The 24,031-nt window shown below is 46.0% G+C and overlaps 1 protein-coding gene across 4 annotated transcripts in view; it reads right to left on the bottom strand.

Annotated features, from left to right (window-relative positions):
• The window catches only part of Sergef (secretion regulating guanine nucleotide exchange factor), a 204,376-nt gene that overhangs the window by 124,332 nt on the left and 56,013 nt on the right, over nucleotides 1–24,031 (bottom strand). The window contains exons 10-11 of one of the 4 annotated variants that reach the window (XM_029480147.2): nucleotides 938–1,041; nucleotides 198–261 (exon numbers count right to left, since the gene is read on the bottom strand). The exons of 2 other annotated variants lie outside the window; for them this stretch is intronic. In XM_029480147.2, the coding sequence (XP_029336007.1) occupies nucleotides 213–261; nucleotides 938–1,041 (153 nt within the window). In that variant the 3' untranslated portion in view covers nucleotides 198–212. Of the gene's footprint in view, nucleotides 1–197; nucleotides 262–937; nucleotides 1,042–16,978; nucleotides 17,065–24,031 lie in introns of those variants that run through there. One more of the 4 variants, XM_085841722.1, reaches the window with a different exon arrangement.

The following is a 24,031-nucleotide window of genomic DNA, read 5'->3' as shown; positions in this document are numbered from 1 at the left end:
CAACTCATTAGCTCTGTCCCTATGCAAGTCCTGTCAGCATAGCACAGAGGTGGCTGGCATAGAGGAGACCTTCAACAGATGGTACCTTCTTGGCCCCACCCGAACCCTAAAGTCTCTCACCATCAAGAAAGCACCCTTAGCACCAACGCAGGACTCAACCGTACAGGAGCTCATTAAGGCAGGACTCAGGCATGGGATTGCAGATGAAACTCTCACCGCCTTTCATTTGATTGACCATAGAACGCTCGGCCCAGCCCTACCCTAAAGATGGAAAACAAATGGCTGTAGTCATGGGGAGAAGATGGTGGAGACAGAGCCAATTCCTCATGCCAAAAAAAAAAAAAAAAAAAGGCATTTGGAGAACACAGACGACTCATACAAAGCTTGCCCTACACTCTACTGTCCACAAGTAACTCTTGAGGGGGCTAAAGGTCTACACAATTGGGAGTAGGACCAGCCAAGGGAAGGCTCCACTACGCAATGAGGCCAGCTCCAAGCCGAGGCCCAGAGGACAGGGCTCAATGCAAAGCCAGGCCACCTACTGTGTGTGCAGTTCAGAAGAGTGTTTTTCTTCTCTAAGTGTCATCTCAAAGCCAAAAGGCTTAACGAGAATGGCGCTAAGGGCCCTTAAAGAGCTGAAGCCGTATTGCATGGGCAGAGTCAGTCCCACCACTGCAATGTCCGCGGTGCTGTTTCCGCACCTCAGATGAAACAGTCTGAGGAAGAATGTATTTCTAGTATTTCCTCGGTCTTTTCAGTGCCCTGGTTCCGCACAGTGCCTGCTCTGACTGCATCTGCAGTTTGAGTAGATAGCACTGTCACCTGTGCACCCAGGAGCAGCGACAGGTTGTCACCTGCCTGGTCGCTCAGGTATTCATTCCAAGACTAGCTCGGTTACTACAAAGACAAATAAATAATACTGCCAAGTAAAACTTACCAAGAAAACAATTCTCTCCTTTGACTGCTTTCTATTGTAATAATAGTAACACTTTTAATGAACTGCTGACCGGCACGGAAGATCAGGCTACTACTGGAAGGAACCTGGGGGCAAAATAAACTGCTTAATTCACAGACAGTGACACAGAGGATAATGTAATCTGCTCAGATTTAACCAATAACGTACTCCACTTTAGGCTTTGTTCTTACGAAAGGCCTAGAACTGATGTTTGATATGCCAGGCTTGCAATGCACCCCACCCCCACTCAAACATCACCCAACATCCAGCTCACTGCCCTACCTATTTTGGAGAGCTACAGAAACAAAGTAATATGAATATAGTCCTTAAACAAAATCTGACTTTAGAGGTCAAACAGTCCAAGCAGTGAAACATTAGCACTCTGGAACTCAGTCCACACTCCAGAAATTTCTGTCTATGTGCACCTGCACTGAAGAGCAGACAGCTCAAAATCTTGCCCAGAAGCCGGGCGTGTGGCGCACACCTTTAATCCCAGCACTCGGGAGGCAGAGGCAGGCGGATTTCTGAGTTCGAGGCCAGCCTGGTCTACAAAGTGAGTTCCAGGACAGCCGGGACTACACAGAGAAACCCTGTATCAAAAAACCAAAAAAAAAAAAAAAAAAATCTTGCCCAGGAGCTCCAGCGCAGACCAGGTAACCCTGGGCAGGGCTTTCAGCACAGGGCTCAGGCCAGCAGCACTAGGAAGGCCTGGACCTTGGTAGATATCATTTCTCAGGCTCCATTCCAAATCAAGTGAAACAGAAACTCTGGGATTTGAGCAAGCTATTTTAACAAGTGCTCAGAATAACCCCAATGCAGGCCAATATTCAAAATTCCTGCCCTGGAGCAGCCAAACACCACAGAACTCAGCTGTCAACTAAGTCTAATGATAATAAAAATTAATAATAATAATAATTAATAATAATAATGGTGGACTAGAGAGATGGCTCAGTGGTTAAGGGTACTGGCTGACTCCTAATATCCGCATGGTGGCTCACTATACTCTGTAACTCCAGGTGGTCCAACGCCCTCTTCTGGCCTCTGCAGGTACTGCATGCACATGGTGCACAGACATACATGAAGGCAAAATACCCACATGCATAAAATAAAAATAAGTAGAATCACTAACCAAAGAGCACGCAGGGACTGGACCTAGGCCCCCTACACACTTGTAACATATATGCAGCTCAGTCTTCATGTGGATCCTCTAACAATTGGAGCAGGGGCTGTCTCTGACTCTGTTGCCTGCCATTGGATCTCTTCCCCTAGCTGGACTGCCTGGTTGGGCCTCAGCAGGAGGGGATGTGCTTAGTCCTATTGCAATTTGAAGTCCCGGGGTGGTGTGACTTCTGAGGAGAAGGGGAAGGGGTAATGGGGGAGGGATTTGAGAGAGTGAAACCAGAAGGAGTGGGGGGGGGGGGCTGCAACCGAATATAACTTAATTAATAAATTAACTAATGAAAAATAAAAATAAGTAAATATCAAAAGAATACATGCACATTTGTATATGCACACACACAAGTGGGGAGAGAGAGGGAGGGAGGGAGGAAGGGAGGGAGGGAGGGAGGGAGGGAGGGAGGGAGGGAGGGAGGGAGGGAGAGAGAACCATTCCAATAGACAATGGGGATTAACCACTGCAGTCACTAAATTTAAAAAAAAAATGTAGGAAGACCTTTAAGGAAGATGAAATAAACATGTGGGAACACACGGGACATTGCTCAAGTTGGGATTGTCTGAGCCCTGAATGATAAATTAATGACTGGTCTAAGGGAAAGGGGCTGGTGAAGAAGTCTCCAGCCATGCCCTGACCCCTGCCAGCGGTGAGTGCTTGGTTTCTGCCCAGAGCTACTGTAAGGGCCTCTCTGTTGTCAGGACAGCTGAGTGGGAATGGAGGTCCAGAGAAGCTGGAGATGTAGTCACTGTCAAGTAAGCTTGCTGAGGGCATACAGAACAATGAAGTGGTTTATGGATATTAATTCAATCAGTGGCCACAACATAAAGGGTCATTAAGTTTTTAAATATATGAACAACCATGGAACAAAATGTGCTCATAGGAGACTGGTGTCTTGGGACTACCCCCGCGTGGGGATGCTGGGCTATAGAACATGGAGAAAGTGGGCTGAGCTCTGGTCTGCATACCCCTTCTCTCTGTCCTGAATCTGAATACCATGTGACCAGCCTGTTTCAAACTCCTGCCACTCTGACCCCTTCCATACCCTACACTGCCAACCATGGGGGCAAGATGGAGTGCACCCTCGAACTGTGAGCTGAAATGAGCCTTCCCCACAAGTTCCTCTTGCTTGGGTGCTTTCTCACAGCAACGGGAAACAAGACACTGAGTTTTAACTACTAAACTTTCAATGCAACTATTTGATTCTCAAATGCCTGTTTTTCTGGGGCAAAAGTCTATGTCAAAGTCTAATTTTAGGAGCAAAAAGCAGTCCCCTTTCAGCACATTAGATGATGTTAAACACTAAAAAATACAATAATGCAGTGTCTGCACTGGAGAAGCAAGTTTTCTGTAGAGTTGGACTGTAGTTAAAGAAAGCCCACACATCTTGCTCAGGGCTGGAGAGATGGCTCAGTAGTTAAGAGCACTGGCTGCTCTTCCAGAAGACCCCGGTTCAATTCTCAGCACCCACACGGAGCCTCACAACTCCAGTCCTAGGAGCATCTATGCCCCCTTCTGGCCTACTTGGGCACTGCACACAAGTGATACACAGACAGATATGCAGACAGAATATACATTTTAAAATTTTAATGACCGGAAGAGGGTTGTGATAAAAACTGCATGGTACTGGTATAGTGACAGACAAATAGACCAATGGAATAGAATTGAAGACCCAGAAATGAACCCACACACCTACGGTCACTTGATCTTCGACAAGGGAGCTAAAAACATCCAGTGGAAGAAAGACAGCATTTTCAACAAATGGTGCTGGCACAACTGGTTGTTAACATATAGAAGAATGCGAATCGATCCATTCCTATCTCCTTGTACTAAGGTCAAGTCTAAGTGGATCAAGGAACTTCACATAAAACCAGAGACACTGAAACTTATAGAGGAGAAAGTGGGGAAAAGCATTGAAGATATGGGCACAGGGGAAAAATTCCTGAATAGAACAGTAATGGCTTGTGCTGTAAGATCGAGAATTGACAAGTGGGACCTCATGAAACTACAAAGCTTCTGCAAGGCTAAAGACACCATCAATAAGACAAAAAAACCACCAACAGATTGGGAAAGGATCTTCACCTATCCTAAATCAGATAAGGGACTAATATCCAATATATATAAAGAACTCAAGAAGGTGGACTCCAGAAAGTCAAATAACCCCATTAAAAAATGGGGCTCAGAACTGAACAAAGAATTCTCACCTGAGGAATACCGAATGGCAGAGAAACACCTGAAAAAATGTTCAACATCCTTAATCATCAGGGAAATGCAAATCAAAACAACCCTGAGATTCCACCTCACACCAGTCAGAATGGCTAAGATCAAAAATTCAGGTGACAGCAGATGCTGGCGAGGATGTGGAGAAAGAGGAACACTCCTCCATTGTTGGTGGGATTGCAAGCTTGTACAACCACTCTGGAAATCAGTTTGGCGGTTCCTCAGAAAATTGGACATAGTACTACTGGAGGATCCAGCAATACCTCTCCTGGGCATATATCCAGAAGATGTCCCAACCGGTAAAAAGGACACATGCTCCACTATGTTCATAGCAGCCCTATTTATAATAGCCAGAAGCTGGAAAGAACCCAGATGTCCCTCAACAGAGGAATGGATACAGAAATTATGGTACATTTACACAATGGAGTACTACTCAGCTATTAAAAAGAATGAATTTATGAAATTCCTAGCCAAATGGATGGACCTGGAGGGCATCATCTTGAGTGAAGTAACACAATCACAAAAGAACTCACACAATATGTATTCACTGATAAGTGGATATTAGCCCAAAACTTAGGATACCCAAGATATAAGATACAATTTGATAAACGCATGAAACTCAAGAAGAATGAAGACCAAAGTGTGGACACTGTGCACCTTCTTAGAATTGGGAACAAAACACCCAGGGAAGGAGTTACAGAGACAAAGTTCGTAGCTGTGATGAAAGGATGGACCATTTAGAGACTGCCGTATCCAGGGATCCATCCCATAATCAGCTTCTAAACGCTGACACCATTGCATACACTAGCAATATTTTGCTGAAAGGACCCAAATATAGCTGTCTCTTGTGAGATGATGCCGGGGCCTAGCAAACACAGGAGTGGATGTTCACAGTCAGCTATTGGATGTATCACAGGGCTCCCAATGGAGAAGCTAGAGAAAGTAACCAAGGAGCTAAAGGGATCTGCAACCCTATGTTGGAACAACATGATGTACTAACCAGAACCCCGGAGCTCTTGTCTCTAGCGGCATATGTATGGAAAGATGGCCTAGTCGGCCATCAATGGAAAGAGAGGCCCATTGGACTTGCAAACTTTATATGCCCCAATATAGGGGAATGCCAGGGCCAAAAGAATGGGAATGGGTGGGTAGGGAAGTGGGGGGCGCTATGGGGGACTTTTGGGATAGCATTGGAAATGTAATTGAGGAAAATATGTAATAAAAATATTAAAAATTAAAAAAAAAGAAATTATCTATAAAAAAAATAAAATAAAATAAAATTTTAATGAAAAAGTAATGAAGAGCTGATTTAAAGTATACCGGATGGCATGTATATAGCGTATACAAACACTACGTGTTACATATGGGATTTGAGGCTATATTTGACAAAGGAGACTTGAGCCTCTGCAAAGTCTGACCTTCCCAGAAGGTCCTGAAACCAATGCCCTGGGAATACAAAGGGCAACTGTGCTTTTTTTTTTTTTTTTTTTTAAAGATTTATTTATTTATTACATGTAAGTACACTGTAGCTGTCTTCAGACACTCCAGAAGAGGGTGCCAGATCTCGTTACGGATGGTTGTGAGCCACCATGTGGTTGCTGGGATTAGAACTCTGGACCTTCGGAAGAGCAGTCGAGTGCTCTTACCCACTGAGCCATCTCACCAGCCCGCAACTGTGCTTTAAAAAAAAAAAAAAAAGACACTGTTTTCCAAATCCCAGCTTTTGAGCCAGGCAGGCAGGAGCCTGCTGGATCCTTAAACCTTAGATTCTAAATTTACCCCATCCTGGAAAGTTGAGTTTAAGTAATTCCAAATTTCATGACAGTTCTCATAAGTCTAGACAGGACCAATCAGCTGGGGTGACCAGTTGTAGTCATCAACAACGTGTCTCGGCTCTTTCAGTAACAGTCACTTCAAGGACTTCTGTTGGAAATAGGACCATTAGGCTCCCACTTCTATAGCACAGCCCTAGGCTCAAGGATCCAACAAAATGCAAGCAGCTTTGGGGCAGGCTAAGGGTAAGAAGCACCATGATGTTTCTCTGAATGTTGAGAACCTTAAAGAAAATTATCAGCTGAGTCCTGCTGCTGACATCCAGGAAGCCCTGTAAATCAAACGATCGAAGGGCAATGTCATTTGAATGTTTCCTTAGCTGCTGTATTAATAAAAGATAATGTAATACATGGTAAATATGTATTTGAAAAAAAACAACAAGAGCTTTCCGTCTCTCTTGATTATTATTGGATATTCGAATGCAAACAAGCCAAACCATCCCTCAAACAGTTCTGATCACAGAGCTGGGTAAATATTAGCTCAGCCTGCCTCCCAGATGCTAACCCCGGGGTTCAATGTGACTGTGCGCTAACAAGGAAAGAAGCTGCAGTGTCATTCACCCTGTATCTTAACTCACTGACAACCCACTGCTTCACATGGCTGTGAGCTCCCTAGTCACCTTAACAGGGTACACTTCGGTGGGATGGAGCAGAGATGAGGCTGAATAAAGAGCCACCTTGGAAAGGGGTCTTTCTCCCTGGCAATGCCACAGCAAACAGGTGCTCAGGTCCCATGACACCTGTACTCATGTTAGAAAAACTAGACAAAAGCACACTGGGAGGGGCTAGCCAGACGGGTCAGAGGGTAAACCACCACGCCTGACTGTCTGAGTTCATGGTACTGCCCCACAAGGCAGCAGTGGGAGAGAACCAACTCTCCAGCACCTCTAAACATGTGCCACAGCACAGCCCCCTCCCAGACCCCCCAGTGTATACAGAATGACTAAAAATATAACTATAAGAATGGTTAAGTACACTGGGTAACCTTGATCAAATGGATCACTAATGAAATCGCACGAGGAAAAACTTAGCCTGACTCTTCTTTGGTATAACTAAGTAAAAAGCACCTAAAAAGATAAATGCTCACCTAGCATCCTGCACCCGATGCCACACTGTATCATTCCCAACAGTCGGTATTTCCTTCAAAGTCCTATGTGACAGCCAGCAATAGCGGCAAAGGCCTTGAATCCCAGCACTCAGGAGAGGGAGGCAGGTGGATCTCTGTGAGTTCAGGACCATCCTGGTCTACATAGCAAATTCTAGGCAGGCCAGTAATACACAGAGAGATCCTGGTTTCAAACAAAAAACAAATTCATATGTGACTACAAACAGAATCCTACACAATAATGCACTGAATTTTTTATCTGTCTGTTTTCTTGTCTGTCTGTCTGTCTGTCTACCCATCTACTACACTGGGGATTAAAGCCTGAGCCTTGTATGTGCCGAGCACAAGCTCCAACACGGGGGTCATAGCTTCAGCCTTCCCTTAATCTAGGAAAATATTTATGAAACTAGCTGCTATGAGTGAGCCCCACTGCTCTGAACTTGGGAACCAGTGGCTGGAATTCATTCTTACTCCCTACTCTACCTCTACTCTTTTTAAAAATATAATTTTTATTTTTATGTATACAGAGGCTTTGTATATATTTATCTATTTTCATGTGCATGCCAGGTACCCAGAAAGGCCAGAAGAGGGCACTGGACCCCCTGGAACTGGAGTTACAGATGGTTGGGAGCTGCCATGTGGATGCTGGGAATCTATCCCAGGTGCTCTTAACCCTAAAGCCAACCCTCCAGTCCTGCAGTTATAGTTTATATTTTGAGGTTCTATACAAATTTTTATTTGAAAATAGAAAGAAAATGGCTCTAGTGTTGCCAAATACTTAAAAACTAAGAATAAATAGAATTATGAAATGTTGGAACCAGAAAGAATTTTGGCCCATGAATTTGTGAACGCTGAGAGGAGACCATAAGAGAGGAAAGACTTGCCTAAGCCTTCACACGAAACTAAATTCATTCAGTGCCAAATATTCTTCTGTGCCAGGCATTGTGTGGGAAGATGTTTGAGAAGTCCTGGGAACTGGAGAGATGTCTCAGTGATTAAAATCACTGGCTGCCCTTGCAGAAGACCCAAGTTCGGATCCCAGCACTCACATAGCAGTCCATACTCATTTGTAACTCAAGCTCTAGGCAACCAACCCAACACCCTCTTCTGGACTCTGAGGGCACCAGGCACACATGTGGTGCACATGCAGACATGTAAACAAAACACCCACCCACCCACCCCAAAGAAAGTTAAACATAAATAAGTCTTTAAGAAATTCAGACATCACAATGCTTACAATTTAGAGGGACATAAATACTGAACACAGCAAGGGTACTAGCAATAAAATAGAAGATGAGGGAGCAAGGGGTACAGACACCAGGGTCTGAGGGCTCAAGGATTGGAGGACTGAAAGTTCACAGCCATGAGGTACTTACACCCCCCAAAGAACATGTGTATCTGCTACACTTCCCATGATCTGGCTCACTGATTCACAAGATGAAGCAATATAGCTGAGCATCTGTAATTTCCTAGGGTTCCATTTTCTTTCAATGCCACAAAGAGTAAATTAGCACAATGCAACAGGATGTTAAAAGGACTGAGTAAAACTATGAAGCAGAACCAGAGAAACCTTTGAACAGGGATGTGATACAGAGACAAGAGTATGGAGATGCCCCACCGGGTGACACTGGACAGCATTAGGTTCCCTGAGCCTCTGCTTTCTGAACCTGTAGAATAAGGAGCCAAGGCTGGGTGGTCTCTGAGGTTTCAGTGCCCGTCGACTATGAGTGGGCATGTCCTCGTGTTATTTGACTCCGGGATTAAAAAAATGAGCTGGATTTGTGGCACCACTGGGCTCCTGGTGTTTGCGATGTCCTCACGTGCATTGTCCCCATCTGAGAGCAGATGAGGGACTGGATTCTTCTCGTGTCCTAATAAGGAAGACTGGGCCCTCAGTCAACACAAGGTCGGTCACGCTTCTTGCTCTGTGCGGTCTACTCTCTAGCCTAGCTCTGGCCAAGGGAACCAGCCAGCACCTCAAAAATGGACTTGCAGAAGTAGGGGTGTGAGATGAGACAAGGGAGATCGTGAAAGGGCTTTTAAGAACCTGTGGCCTAAGTGAAGGGCCCTGGGGCTTTCCAAGTGAGGGCTTAGCATGCTCACACACCTTCGTCTGTACTGACAAACACAGAACCAGAACATCAACTTCAGAAGCTCTTGCTGTACCAAACCTATTACCAAGCTTTTACAAAGTCTGCATGCTTAGCCAGTGTGCTGGCACAGGCCTACAATTGGAGCAATAAGGAAGATTAAGAGACCAAGGTCATTCTCAGCTATGAACAGAGTTCCAGACCAGCCCAGGATACATGAGACCCTGTCTGGGAAAAGAAATAGAATTCCTATGGTACTGTATTCCTTATAACATAATACCTAGGGACTGGAGAGATGGTTCAAAGGTTAAGAGTGGCTGCCCTTCCAAAGGACTCAAGTTCATTTGTTGTTGTTGTTGTTGTTGTTGTTTTGTTTTGTTTTTCGAGACAGGGTTTCTCTGTATAGCCCTGGCTGTCCTGGAACTCACTCTGTAGAGCAGGCTGGCCTCGAACTCAGAAATTCGCCTGCCTCTGCCTCCCAAGTGTTGGGATTAAAGGCATGCGCCACCACTGCCCAGCTAAGGATCTATGTGGTGGCTCAGTCTGTAATTCTACTCCCCAGGAATCTGATGCCCTCTGCTGACCTCTAAGAGCACTGCATGCACACAATGTACAGACATACATAGACATACATAGAAGCAAAACACCCCCACATATAAAAAGTACAGTTGAGGGCTGGAAAGACGGCTCAGTGGTTAAGAGCATTGGCCAGTCCTACAGAGGACCTGGGTTCAGTTCCCAGCACACACATGGCAGTTCACAACCATCTCTACCTCCAGTCCCAGGGCATCTAAAGCCCCTGTCTGGCCTCCAAGGGCCCATGTAGTACACAAACATACATTCAGGCAAAGAGAGAGAGAGAGAGAGAGAGAGGAGGGAGGGAGGGAGGGAGGGAGGGAGGGAGACAGCCATAAAATAAGTATACCTTTAAAAATAAATTTAAGATTACAGTGAAAAATAAAAACATAGCTTTGACCAAGCATTTCAGTATAGAACTGCTCAACTTCTAATAGCAAAAACTCGTAAACAACCTAAATTTCCAAAAATAATCACATAAATTGTGACCTACCCAAACAGTAATGAGATTTTTTTTAATGTCAAATAACTATTTTAAAGGATAGCTAATACAAGTGAAACAAAACCAATATTGTTATAGATGGGAAAATCTAGATTATAAAATAACCGTCTCATGTTTTCAAAACTACCATAGAAAAGTGTGGAAAAATATATTGGAATATTTTAAGCGGTTCTCTCTGGGGTGGTTAAAGTACATATTATTTTTAGAACAAGAAACTTAAAATTACTTTTTAAAAATAAATCCCTATCCTGCCTACCTCATAAAGTAATAATAAAAGCCAATAAAAGGATAAGCTTTTGTTTATACCCTAAAATGGAATCCCCAGGAGAGGGGAACCCAGCCCTGATGATCATGTGGTGTCTGGGTTAGACTCCAGGAACTGGGGACTCTGGAGCCCTCTGTTAAAATCTCTGCCCAGAGACATGTCCAAGGAAGGGCAGGGCTGGAGCCATCCTCCTGCCTGGTATCATTCTGCCCAGTGACACACCTGACTGGAGTAAAGCAGCAGGTCGCAGCCAGGAAAGACATGAAGGGAAGCCTGAGTAGCCAAAGGCTGCCTTGACCTCCACTGGTCCTCAGGCCCTAGGTATCAAAGGTCATTATGCCTGGGAAACATGATGTGTGGACCTCTGCCACAGCCTCGGGGCCAGGTGTGCATTTGTAGTGCTAAGCCTGAGGATGTGTGAGGATCATAATTGGCCCACTGTTTTAAAGAACAATATTCCCTTCCAGGCCAGCCAGGACCACCCAGTGAGACCAATATCCACCCTGAAAGAATAATATGCTTAGGTGGGCGTGATCTTGATGTAAGCATATAAATATCTCTACAGGCCCCTAAGCTCAACACAGGTTTTAGCCAACCGAGGCTAGAACCCCAATATAGCCACACCTGAATCCAAAGGGGCCTACAGGCCTCCTGTGTTGTACCTTTACCAATGATTAAGCCATCAGTAACAGACACAAGAGAAAATAGGAAGGCCACAGTGGGCATTCATGAGTACTTGACAGTGAGCAGAAAAAGGCAGAGCATCCTAAGAATGCGTAAGGATGCTGGGTGACAGAGAACCAATGTTGTATAAAGACTATAGTGCACACTTGCAATCCTAGCACCTGGGAGGCTGAGGCAAGAGGATCATAAACTTGAGGTTAGCTTGGGCTCTGCAGCATAGTCCTGTCGAGGATAGAAAGGAAAGGGGAAGGGAGGGAAGAGGAGGGAAGGAAATAAGCAGGAACTGATACAATGTAAGAGCGTGAATAAAGTGACTGCCTATCACCAGAGAGTAGGGATACTTCACCACGATCAGATGAGGCCTGAGCAATGCAAGAATAGTCACTAAAGTAAAAGTGCCAGCCTAAAAGCACACACATGTGCACATCACTAAAGGAACACAGCAGGATGGATGAATGGATGGATGGATGGATGGATGGATGGATGGAAGGGTGGGTGGGTGGGTGGATGGATGGATAGGAGGATGGATGGATGGATGGATGGATGGATGGATGGATGGATGGATGGAAGGGTGGGTGGGTGGGTGGATGGATGGATAGGAGGATGGATGGATGGATGGATGGATGGATGGATGGATGGATGGATGGATAGGAGGATGGATGGATAGAAGGATGGATGGATGGATGGATGGATGGATGGATGGATGGATGGATAGAAGGATGGATGGATACATATGTATGCATGTATGTATGTATATACATGTGTGTGTATTTATATAAATAATAATTACAGAGAAGAAGAGCCCATGAATTTGAGGAGTAGGGAAGTAGGATGGAATGTGATGTAAATATAGCACTCGTGTAGAATTAAAAAAATAATAATAATTAAAATAAGAGTGCCAGGCATGGTGGCACAGAGTTTTAATGCAAGCACTCAATAGCAGAGGCAGGAAGCCTCTGAGTTTGAGGCCAACCTAGTCTACATAGCAAGTTCCAGACCAGTCAAGGTTACATAGTAAGACCCTTAAAAAATAGAAAACAGAAAGAAAAGAAAGGAGGGGGTTGCAGTGTGGATGGTATCCCCACCTTGGTTTCTTGCTGCTGCCTGGCTTTGCTGCAGCCTGTTCTCAGACAACTCAGTGAGGGAAGGTTTAAGTCCTCTCTGGTGGCTACTCTACTATTGGGGAAGAGGGAGGGACGGGGTCTGTTATCACATATTTTTCTTACCATTCTGTCTTTTAAAATGATCAGAGCCGGGCGTGGTGGCGCACGCCTTTAATCCCAGCACTCGGGAGGCAGAGGCAGGCGGATTTCTGAGTTCGAGGCCAGCCTGGTCTACAAAGTGAGTGCCAGGACAGCCAGGGCTACACAGAGAAACCCTGTCTCGAAAAACCAAAAAAAATAAAAAATAAAAAAATAAAAAAAAAATAAAATGATCAGAAAAGACAAAAGCGCAGGTGACGGAGCAGGGGCAGAAAGAAAGGAAACTCAAGGTAGAGAAGGAGAGCGGTGAGCAGAAGGGGACCAACGCAGTGAGGACCAGGGCACCCTTTCCTCTCGGATGTGAGGAGTGAGCTCTGTTACCCTGCCTCTAATGCCCCCACCCTCCCATCCCCGTATTACCCCCAAGCCGCCAGCTTCTATCACGTGGGCAGAAGAGCCCACCTCTCCCCAACTGCCCTCCTGGAACACTCTGACCTGCCTGCTGGGGCTTCTCAGCTGGGAGGGCTGCTAATGACAGGGAATTAATTTGGGTATTTCGATGCTGAGGTGCCACCTCGCTGCATGAAAACAGTGTGCTGCTGGCTTCCTCTGGATCATCCAGGTGTCCCCAGCATCAGGCCATCAGGGGCAACTGTGACCCCTGAGGGATGAGGCAACCTTGGGGGGGAGGGGGGCTGGAAAGAGTCTGCAAGCAAAGGGAGCCAAGGCGTGGGGGATTCTCCAATGATGCAAACACAAAGGAAAGGCCAGCCTCCGGGTCAAACCCCACGGCGCAGTGGAACCCTGGCCATCTGGCAGCAGATGGCTGTTCTATTCTAGACCTGGCCATTCCCCTGGAGAAAACCCCTTCTGTAATGGTGCTGTCGTTCTCAAATCGCACCTCATGCTCAGATGCAGCCAGGGCATGAAAACAAAAGCTGAAGTCTCCACAGCCTGAAAAGGAGGAACAGCAAATTGTTTTTGGTTTTTTTTTTTAATCATCTCTTTAAAAGGTTTGTCTTGCCTGAACACATAAAGGCAAAAATAATATAGTGTACATATGCATAGGCACAGACATCACACACACACACACACACACACACACACACACAGAAGGGGGCAGGGAGGAACCTAGTAATGCCCACTTTACAGAAGGGAAGAATCTGGAAGCCTGAAGTTAAGCAACACAGAGCATGCCAGTGGGACAAAGCTGTAACTACCAAGAGCAACACTAGCCCTGCAGCCCGCTCCCACCAAGAGGGTGAGAAACAGGGCAGGGCTGAGGAGGAGGTCTAGAAGGGGCTTTACCCCAGGAGGGGCCCAGGCAGGGGACTCACTGGTTTCCTGGGTGCCCTAACAAGAGACAAAGGCCCAGATTCATGGGCCTATTTTCTTTACATTTAACTGCTTGAATTCAAGGTGTTAACTGCAACCAAGCCACAAGAAAATGTGTATGTGCAAGCCAGAGGTCACTCAGGTACCGTGCCTCAGGACTGGTCCACCCTGCTTTTTGGAGGTAGGGTCTCTCACTTTTGTGTAGGACTCACTGAATAGGCTAGGCTTACTGGCCACTGAGTCCTGGGATTTGCCAGTCTCTGCCTTCTCAGTGCTGACGTTATAAGTATATACCACCATGCCCAGTTCTTCACATGGGCACTGGCGGTCAAATTCAGTCTGCATGCTTATACTACAAGTACTTAACCAAATGACCTATAACCCCAAGCCCCCAAAGTGCTGTGCTTTCCAGCCTGACTCCCACGTTCTGCTTCCAGGCTAGCAAAAAAGACAAGACCTGAACTGGAAGGACCCAGCAAGTCAGCTAGGCCCATTCTAGTAAGATCAACAGGAAGGCCAGAAAAGCATTTTTCAGACCATAAAGAGGCATCAACGGAACTCAAGCTGATCTGTACCCTCAGCACTTCCCTCCCGTGTCCCAGGGTGATAACAAGGCCACCTGGGCTAGGAAAGACAAATCTATCTCAAGGCAAGGTGTCTGGGTGGCAGCCCAGTTCTGCCCGCCGACCCGCTGCGCAGCTGGGCCAGGTGCTTAGCTTGCTCGAGTTCTAGTGTTCCCATGTGTAAAACAAAGACACTAATGGGCATTTAATATGATTAGTAGAAATAAATGAGACAGCATACGCTGTGAGCGCCAGGTAAGGAAAGCCCTAAACAGAATCCATTGCACCCTCTGCACAATCTTATACGTTTGTCTCTGAAAGGTGCTGATTGGTCTTGAGGGTCCTTTAGGGTTTGCCTTCAGCCTTACGCTAGAGAAGTATAAAGGCTGACACTGGCCACTGGGTTTATAGTCAGATGGGTACGGGCTGCTATCCCATCGTGTTTACCCTTCTCTGGGGGGGGTCACTCACCAAGCACATCTCTTTCTATGCTTCTTAGCCTGTGGAGAAACGTCTATCTAAGTCCTCTGCCTTTGTAAAAGTCAGGCTGTTTTTATGATTGTTGTTGACACACCATGTATAGCCATGTTGAAGTTGGGTCACATGAACTTTCATTAAGGCTATTCCTCTTTTATAAAACTACAGTGGATACATGGTCATTTATGTTTCCGCATAAATGTTAGAACCAGCTTGTCAACTTCTATGTCCCCCAAAGTCTCATGGGACATTGATTGGGATTACATTATCCGCAAATGGACTTGGGAAAAGATAAAAACTTAGCACCATTGTCACACCACTGAGCGGATGTAACAGATGTCTCCATAGGCCTTCTTCAGCAGTGTCTGGCAATTTATCATCTTTATTGTCATCACCATTACTACCACTACCATTACCACCATCACCACACCACCACCATCATCACCACTACCACCCACACCACCTTCACCACCACCACCATCACCATCACCACTACACCACACCACCACCATCACCATCACCACCATCACCACCACCATCGCCATCACCACCATCACCACCATCACTCACACCATCACCACCACCATCACCACCTTCACCACCATCATCACCATCACCACCACCATGGTCATCACTGTATACATGTACATGTGCTTGTGTGATGTCTGAGTGCATGCGTGTGGAAGCTCATCCTTGTGTGCAGGCACAGGCATGCGGATGCCCCAGAGCATGTGAGGAGGTTAGAAGACAACCATTAGGTGCCAGCCTTCGGCTTTCTACACTGTTAGCCGCAGTTTCTCCACTGCTGTAGAAGCCAGGCTTGCTGATCCACAAGCTTCCCTTGACTCTCCTCTCTCAGCCTCCACGACTCCATCATAGGCACTGGGGTTACTGATGCTGTGTGCAGCTTTTGCAAACTTTGTCACCTGACACAGCAAGGATGTTGGCTCATGGAGCTGGTTCCCCAGACCAACCACGACTCCATCATGGGCACTGGGGTTACTGATGCTGTGTGCAGCTTTTGAAAACTTTGTCACCTGACACAGCAAGGATGTTGGCTCGTGGAGCTGATTCCCCAGACCAAGGGCATCTCTACAGTGCACATTTTTGCTTAGGTTTATGCTCTAAGTAGCTTACACTTTTTGAGGTTAAGTGTAAAAGACACTGCTTTTGATTCTTTGATGCTACTATATATTTTTGAAATGGCCTTTAAGTTCTGGTTCTAAATACTACCAAGTTTTAATTGTTTTCTTAGTCTTAATATTTGTTTCACATATTTGGGGTTTTGTTCCTGACAGTCAGGTCAATTCATGAACAGTTTTCCCTTCTCCTTTGATTTCAAGCCTCTTGTTGATTTTCCTTGGTCTCTGACACTGGACAGAACCTGAAACCAACAACAAGAGAGGGACACTCACCTTACTCTATGACATTTCCTTTGATGACAGCAGTTTACAAATGCACTTTACTAAACTGCATAAGATCCTTAACGTTTCGTCACTATGGCGGCTAGGTGCTGTCTGTAGGCTTCATGCATCAGTTCACACAGTGACCAGAATGTTTCTGGTTTTTCTGATTATTATGAAAATTACACAGACATTCACAACTAAAAGCTAGGATTCATTCCTCAGATAAAAAGGTTTGGTGTGTGTGTGTGTCTGTGTGTGTGTGTGTCTCTATGTGTCTGTGTATCTCTCTGTGTGTGTCTATATGTATGTGTATCTGTGTGTGTGTCTGTGTCTCTATGTGTGTCTCTGTGTGTCTGTGTGTCTGTGTGTGAGAGGGGGCAGGTGACTGTGAAAATGGAATACCACCAAGCTATCCCTCCCTCAGCTCTATTTTTAGTATTTTGTTAAAGACTTTCTGTTTATGCTTATGAGGGATATTGTAATTTGAGGGATATTGTAATCAAATTTAGCAATGGAACGATAAAGAGTTCTTTATAAAAATTTATTGTTGTTGTTATTGGTTTTTCTATGCAGCCTTGGCTGTCCTGGGACTTACTCTGTAGACCAAGATGACCTTGAACTCAGACATCCTCCTGCTTCAGCCTCCTGAGTGCTGGGGTTACAGGTATGTGCCGCCATGCCCTTCAAGGGAAATTAATTATTTTGTAAATATTTCAAAAGATTTTGTGCGTGCGTGCGTGTGTGTGTGTGTGTGTGTGTGTGTGTGTGTGTGTGTGTGTGAGTGTGTGTTTATGTGTATATGGGCCACCCACAGAGTCTGGAAGAGGGCATCAGAGCCCTAGCGTTGGAGTTACAGAGGCCAGGACTACCCAGTGTGGGAGATGAAAGAGCAGAGCAGGAAGCACTCTTCACCGCTGAGTCAACTCTCCAGCCCCCGTTTTAGATTTTTAAGTCATTTCAGGAAAAAAGCTGGAAAAACTACGCAAAGCATCATCCATCTTCCTTCCCACCCAGGTCTGTGCATTTCGCCATCTCTGGTCCCCTCTCTCACTCTTCTTCATTTTGATCTCTGGGCAGTCTAGTGCCTGGTCGGTCACCCAGCACGTGTGGGCTTGCTTGTCACTATCAGCACCAGCACACCACCTAGGAGTTCAACCATCAAAGTAAACTCCTTCACTCCAAGGCTCCTCAGTGCCATGGGTTCTATATCTGTACCTTCAACAAAGCAGGGTCAAAAATGGTAGAAAACAAGCCTGCCCACCACCTGTGACAAAGTTGGGGGTGGGACCCCACTACTTAAGCCCAGGCCTTACCTGGGCTTCTTAGCAAGATCCAATCTCAAACATAAAAAGGGGTTGAGTGATAGAGCACTTGCCTAGTATACATAAGGCCCTAGCTTCAAGTCCCAGTACTAAAGAAGGAGGGGGACTCAATTTTTTTTAAATTATACTTTTTCTTTTCTTGGTCAGTATTCCCAAAACACAACGTAACAACCGTCTCTCCATCATTTACACTGTACTTGCTATCACAAGTCACCTGGAGAAGAGCTTTAGTCCACTGAAGGATGTGGAGGTTCTATGATAATGCTACAGAGCCTCACATAAGGACTGGACTATCATGGGTTTTAGAATCAACGCCCCACAGTTACCAATGGGTAACCACACTGTCTCTTGCCACCAAAGGACCTGATTGGTATGGACTCCCTAAACAGTTCACTAGCTGCCATTGTATTAGCATCTTTCAATCTGAAATAGCACCTCCTTTCTCTGACTCTCACAGCCTTCACTCCCGTGAGTCTGTAGCCTCTCCTCCGAGGGCTGCTTTTATTTGCCTGTGATATCTTGACTGTTTCTATATGAGGGCTAGTCTGATGATAACTATTCCAGCAGCACCAGGAACGAAGGGAAGAGACTCAATGTCTTCTGACCACAGGTCCCAGGCAGACACTCCGCCTGTTTGATTGGCATACTACTTCTAGCATCTAGGAAAGAGAAGCAGCTCGGTTAAGTGGCCTTCTAGCCTTTCCAAGGACCTATTTGGTTTTGCTTACGATGTCACCTGTATGGAATTAAAAGTGCACGTGGTACAGAAAGGCTTACAGTGAAAAGAAAAAGCTCTCTGCCTAACATTAAAAGAATCGTCCAAATGAGCAGCCCCTCTGTTCAAGGCTTGGCACATCAGCGCCAGGGAAAGCAGAGGAAATGCTGGCTGAGCATCAGAATATGGAAGTTTCCAGTCCTGGTTTCACTGCTCCAAAAATGGCTTTGATGAGTCTCTTACTCACACAGGAAAGCTCTCTACTCCACTCCTGGATTTAACTTCTGTATACAGAGAGGTTTATCTTTATCTGAGAGATGCCCATCCTTTCTATAGGCATCACAGTCAGAAAAAAAAAAAATGTACTAATGTATGTTTAGGTGTGCCGGAAGCTGAGATAACAATAGAAATTCAGTAAAACATCCGATCCTCTGGGAATCGGGAGCCTTGGTGGGAACACAGGAGAAAGAATCAAGACAAGAACGGAAACATCTATACTATCCATTTGGCTTCTGGGTCTACATTTGCACTGTCTAATATGGCGGCTATCAGCCTCATGTGGCTCTGTCATTGAAATCGATTAAGACTAAAAATCCATTTCCTATGTCACTCTCGCCACACTTCACATTGTCATCCGCCACACAGGGTCACAGCTATTATGCTGGGCTGATGCGGGTGTCACAGATAGCTGTTCTGGACAGCACAGGTGCCAGCACCTTATACCCTGTGCTCCTGTAGCAGCAAAATAGATACTTAACAACCCCTGGAAACCAAACCAAACCAAATGATCTCAGAACTGAAAAGGAACCAGCCTTCAAGAAGTAAGGGGCTCCAACCAGAGCAGGACAGCGCCGGTCCTGGGGTTTGGGAGGGACTGGAAAACTGCTTCTCGGTATTGCTACAGTATTGTTACAGTATTGCTACAGTATTGTTACAGATTGGGAAGGTAAAGGAGCCTCAGAGAGAACAGACATCAGAGTTCAAAGGGGAATGGAGCATTCAACAGCACTGGCTTTACAACAGGATGTAGCTTTTGATGGCAACTCTGTCACTAGCCACTGCTCTGAGTCTCCTCTCCCTATCTACAAAGTAACAATTATCCCAACTCTGTCATTTTTGTCAGGAGGGTTAAAGAGATAATGGCATGTAGAAATTACTCCATGGGGGGTACCCACCAGTCCACGGTGAGTGCTACCAGTTACTGGTAATAGCAAATACATTACTCCTTACACCACACCACAAACCCTGACTGGGGAGACTGTGACCGCCACAAGCACAATCGTCCCAGAGCTGGTAAGTGCGCCAGGGGAGCAGTGTGAGGTATGCACTGTACAGCAGTGAGGGTGGGAGAGTTCCCACAATCCCTTGCAGCAGCAGAAACTCTACCTTGGAGTGTAAAAAGGGAAATGTACCATGTGCGCACCTGTGTGCTCTCGTGCAGTAGGTGTCTACAGAATGGAAAAGATGTTTGCATTTCTATGACCCTCATGCTGAGCCTACGCAAGAAGCCTGAATCCTGTTTCTGCTCCAGTCCATCCAAAACTAACAGATCACAGTTGTCAGGACCTCACACAGCTACCACCAGACAGACTCATTCCTCCTGCTTCAGAGAGAGGGCGCTGGAAGTCTCCAAGGCTTCCACAAATGCCTACTGCAGGACTGAGCCCCTGATCTGCCTCACAGGTATAGCATTCATAAAACATGGTGGCCACTTGCTCTGCGGATCCATACATTTGCCCCAGAATGCCACCATGAGTAAGACAGACAGAAGACACAACACAATGAGACACTAATAGAAGAAGCACACTCTAAATGAGCAGAGATTTCTACCAATCTCATATGACCTCAAATGCCTGCCTCCTAAAATACTGTGGGTAGAATGTGAAGTGGCCTCCATGGGCTCACGTGTCCCCAGCTTGGTCCCCAGCTGAGCTGATGGTGCTGAGTGACAGGCTATGGAACTATTAGAAGGTGATGCTTTGCTACAGGATGTAGCTCACTGAAGACCAGCCTTGAGGCTTCATAGTCTGGCCCCGTTTCCTGCCCCCACCCCACCCCCGTGCTACTAGACCCTGTGATGTGATGTGACAGGCCAGCCTGAGGGTCTCAGTGCAATGCCCCAACCATGATGTATCCCCTTGGAACTGTGAACCCAAACAAGCCCATTCTCTCTTGAGCCACTCTTGTCAGGGTGTTTTCTCCCAGCAATCGAGAAAATGAAGATCAGAGATACACCCTGAATCTCCAGGCTGCCTTTGCTGTCCCAGCTTCCCAGTAGTGTCTCTAGGGAAGGAAAGTCCGTGGTGGCTCTGCTCAGACCCACAATGTGTGTCAAGGAGGGAAGTGGGGACTGTGCTGAGCACTGGCTCACCTGGAGCCATCCAGATGTCAAAGCTGGAACAAGCACTGCTCCACAGTCTCCTCTCTACTCCAGCTTGAAAGCCACACCAAGTGTAACCTGTGCCCTCTCACCTGAAGGGGACCTTACTCTACATGTCACAGCTCCGTTAGAAAGCATTGGGGCTCTGTGTTCTCACTATCCTAGCCAAGTTCACACTCCTTACATAATGAATGCCCCCTGAGCATCCGAGTATGAATGACTGAAGAAGAACACAAGAACCATGGAGTGATCTACAGCCGACTCCAGCTCCGCAATAGCTAATCGTACCTCCCAAAGAAACAGAAGAGATGAAGGCTCCCTGCAAACCTGAGGCAGTCTACTAACAAGAAGTACACTGGAACATTGGTCTATTGCTTCATGGCTTAGAGGATGCTCTCCTATCCATGCCATCATCTGGCAACAATCTGGAGAGGTAAACCCAACAAGCATCATTGTATCAATTGACAGATATAGTTTGCCCAAGGATCAAGCCAGAACTGAAGCATGTCCTTCTGGGTTTGTTTGTTTGTTTGTTGTTGTTGTTGTTGTTTGGTTTTTGTTTGCTTGATTTTTGGGTTTTTCTGTTTTGTTTTTGTTTTGTTTTTTTTGTTTTGTTTTGTTTTGGGTTTTTTTTTTTTTTGAGACAGAGTTTCAAGTATCCCAAGCTAACTTCAAACTCACAATGAAGCCAAGGATGACTCTGAAACCACAGTCCTCCCATATCCACTTATCAAATGCTAGGATGACAGGCATACCCCACCATACCTGGTTTATGAATCAAAACACTCACTGAGCTGTGTCCCCAAAGCCCATAGTGTAAGGACTCTGAAGTCCTCCCTGTGTCCTGTCCTTCCTCATTCAAATGTTGCTGTGTGTGCTCCATACTGGGAGTCAGCAGAGACCTCAGGAAGCCCAGCCACGGAGAAGATGCTCAGAATGCTCAGCTTACCTTTTCCTGGGCATGGAACTTTCCTACCCAGCAGCCACGAGCAACCTTCCCAGGCCAGCTGTGTTCCATAATGTGGTCCACAGAAGGTGTCCCTGAATGGCCTCCCTGCACCTGTGGTTGACCCTCCCCCAGCTCTGTCTTCTGCTCTGCTCTACCCTCCCCACCAAGCACCCTCCAGCACCACCACCCCCCCCCTTTACCCCAGACATCTGGTCCCTCTGAAGAGCCAGAGGCTTCGTGATCAACTGCTACAGCAGCTGTTCGTTTTTGCAAAGGTATCTCTGATTGCTTCCATTCCTGCTCCCATGGTTGGTCTCCTTACTCTACCCCTAGCTCCCTACTTAGATGACAACAGATACCCAGTAAGAAGGCTTTCTTCCAAACGGCAGTCTGCAGCTGCAGGAGATGGTCATCAGAGCTGACAGTGTTCCCACGGAGAAGCACTGCAGCACCAAATGGAATTATGCAACCAGGCAGATTTTAACCTTCCCCTTCAGATCGCTGCACAGTGGCCCATTCAACTGGCCTGGGGCCTTGGGGTTCTGAAGGCCGCACATGAAGGAAAGGGCCTGGACTGGCATGGTGGCACATGCCTTTAATCCCAGCATTCCAGAGGCAGGGGCAAGTAGATCTCTATGAGTTCAAGGTCAGCCTGGTTTACATAGTGAGCTCAGGAGAGTCATGGATAGGTAGAGACCTTGTCTCAAAAAAGGAGGGGGAGAATAAGGATGTAGGGAGGAAGGAAGGAAGGATGGATGGATGGGTGGATATGGTTTTGCTTCCTTTGCAGTGATAAGAGCAGGCTTTTGGCTTTGCTACCCTTTAAAGGTACACTCAGTACTTACCTAATACTCAGGACCCTGCAAAACCAAAGCAAGAACAGGAAGTGAATAATGTTTGGGGGAGAAAAGTAAATGAAGGGCTGGTTCCTAAGATATCCATCCAATAAAAAGTTCTGGTCAGGGATTTTGTGCAAATGAAAGAGCTGGAGAGGCCCACGTTTTTGAATAGAGATGATATGACAGGATAAGGTATTTGGTAAGGGCAAAAGGGAGGTCAAGGTTCATCTCAGTCTAGCACCATTGTACATTCTAGACCCACACTCTAAAGATGAACCAAAGACAAAAGAGACAGAGGGTGGGTGGGAAGGGGCTGCATGGACACCAGCTCAGTAATGCCAAGAAAGTGGGTACCAGTACCACACACAGTGCTCAATAGGAAGCCAGAGATAAGTGTGTCAGGTGGATGGCGGGGTGCAAAGGTAAACAGAAGGTGGTCCTTGTTCTCTTCTGGAGAACTGGAGGAGTGGTCCAAAAAAATGCCTCATACAAAAGGAAGGAAAGACCCAGAAATACCGAATGGCATGGAACCTTCTCCAGTTTGCCATGAATGGCTGCGCAATCCAGGCAGAAGAGGCTACGTGCCTTGGCAGACCTGAATCCAGAAGGCTTCTTATGACACGGCACAGAATTTGGACTTCACCCAGAATGGAAACCATTGGAAGTCAACAGCATCCCTGTAATGATTAACCCAAGTACCTACTGTGTGCGGGGTGATGTACCTACTGTGTGCAGAGTGATGTGCCTACTGTGTGCAGAGTGATGGGGACACGGGTAAACAAAGCCAACCACAGTCCTGGAGCCTCCATCCTGAGACCCTAAGCCTACGTGGCAGTGGCTTTGCTTGAACACCTTTTGAAGCCAGAGCCAAGGCTTTCTCTCTTCCATATTCTTCCATCATCTTCCTAAAGGGCAGGTTTCTAGTAAGTGTTCCTTAGAGAAATTCATATTTTTTTGTGTTTAGAATTTGGATTTTTTTTTTGTTGGTGGTCTTTTTGTTTGTTTTTGTTTTATATTTGGGAGTGTTTTGAATTTAGTTAGGTTTTTAAATTTTTATTGTTTGTTTTGTTTTTTCATTGCTAAGGATTGAACCTAGGGCCTTTTACTTATCTCCAATCCAGTTTTCTCTCTTTTCTAAGAACATTAAACAAAATAAGACTATGATCAAATTTTTATTTTTAGTCTTCGTTTTGGCAATGAGGTGGGGCTAGCTAGGTGAGGACAGACCATGGCTTACTGACTCAAGTGCTGTTTCTGCGACTGTCTCTGTGGTGAGGCAGTAGATAATAGCAGTCCAAGCCAGAGAAACTCCAGAGAGACAGAAGTAGCTTTAGCCCCTTGGCCAGCCAACTCTTGCACAGCCCATTCAGCCCCCTTCAAACCCTCCCTGCCTTATTTCCATTCTAAAATTCTATGAGATTTACTTTCATCCTGGGACAACCA

The sequence above is a fragment of the Mus caroli genome, unplaced genomic scaffold (genome assembly GCF_978045245.1).
Source record: "Mus caroli unplaced genomic scaffold, Mus_caroli_1 scaffold_8, whole genome shotgun sequence".
In the NCBI taxonomy this organism is placed as follows: domain Eukaryota; kingdom Metazoa; phylum Chordata; class Mammalia; order Rodentia; family Muridae; genus Mus; species Mus caroli.
Note: the sequence above shows the minus strand (reverse complement) of the source record. Positions and strands in the feature narration are given on the sequence as shown.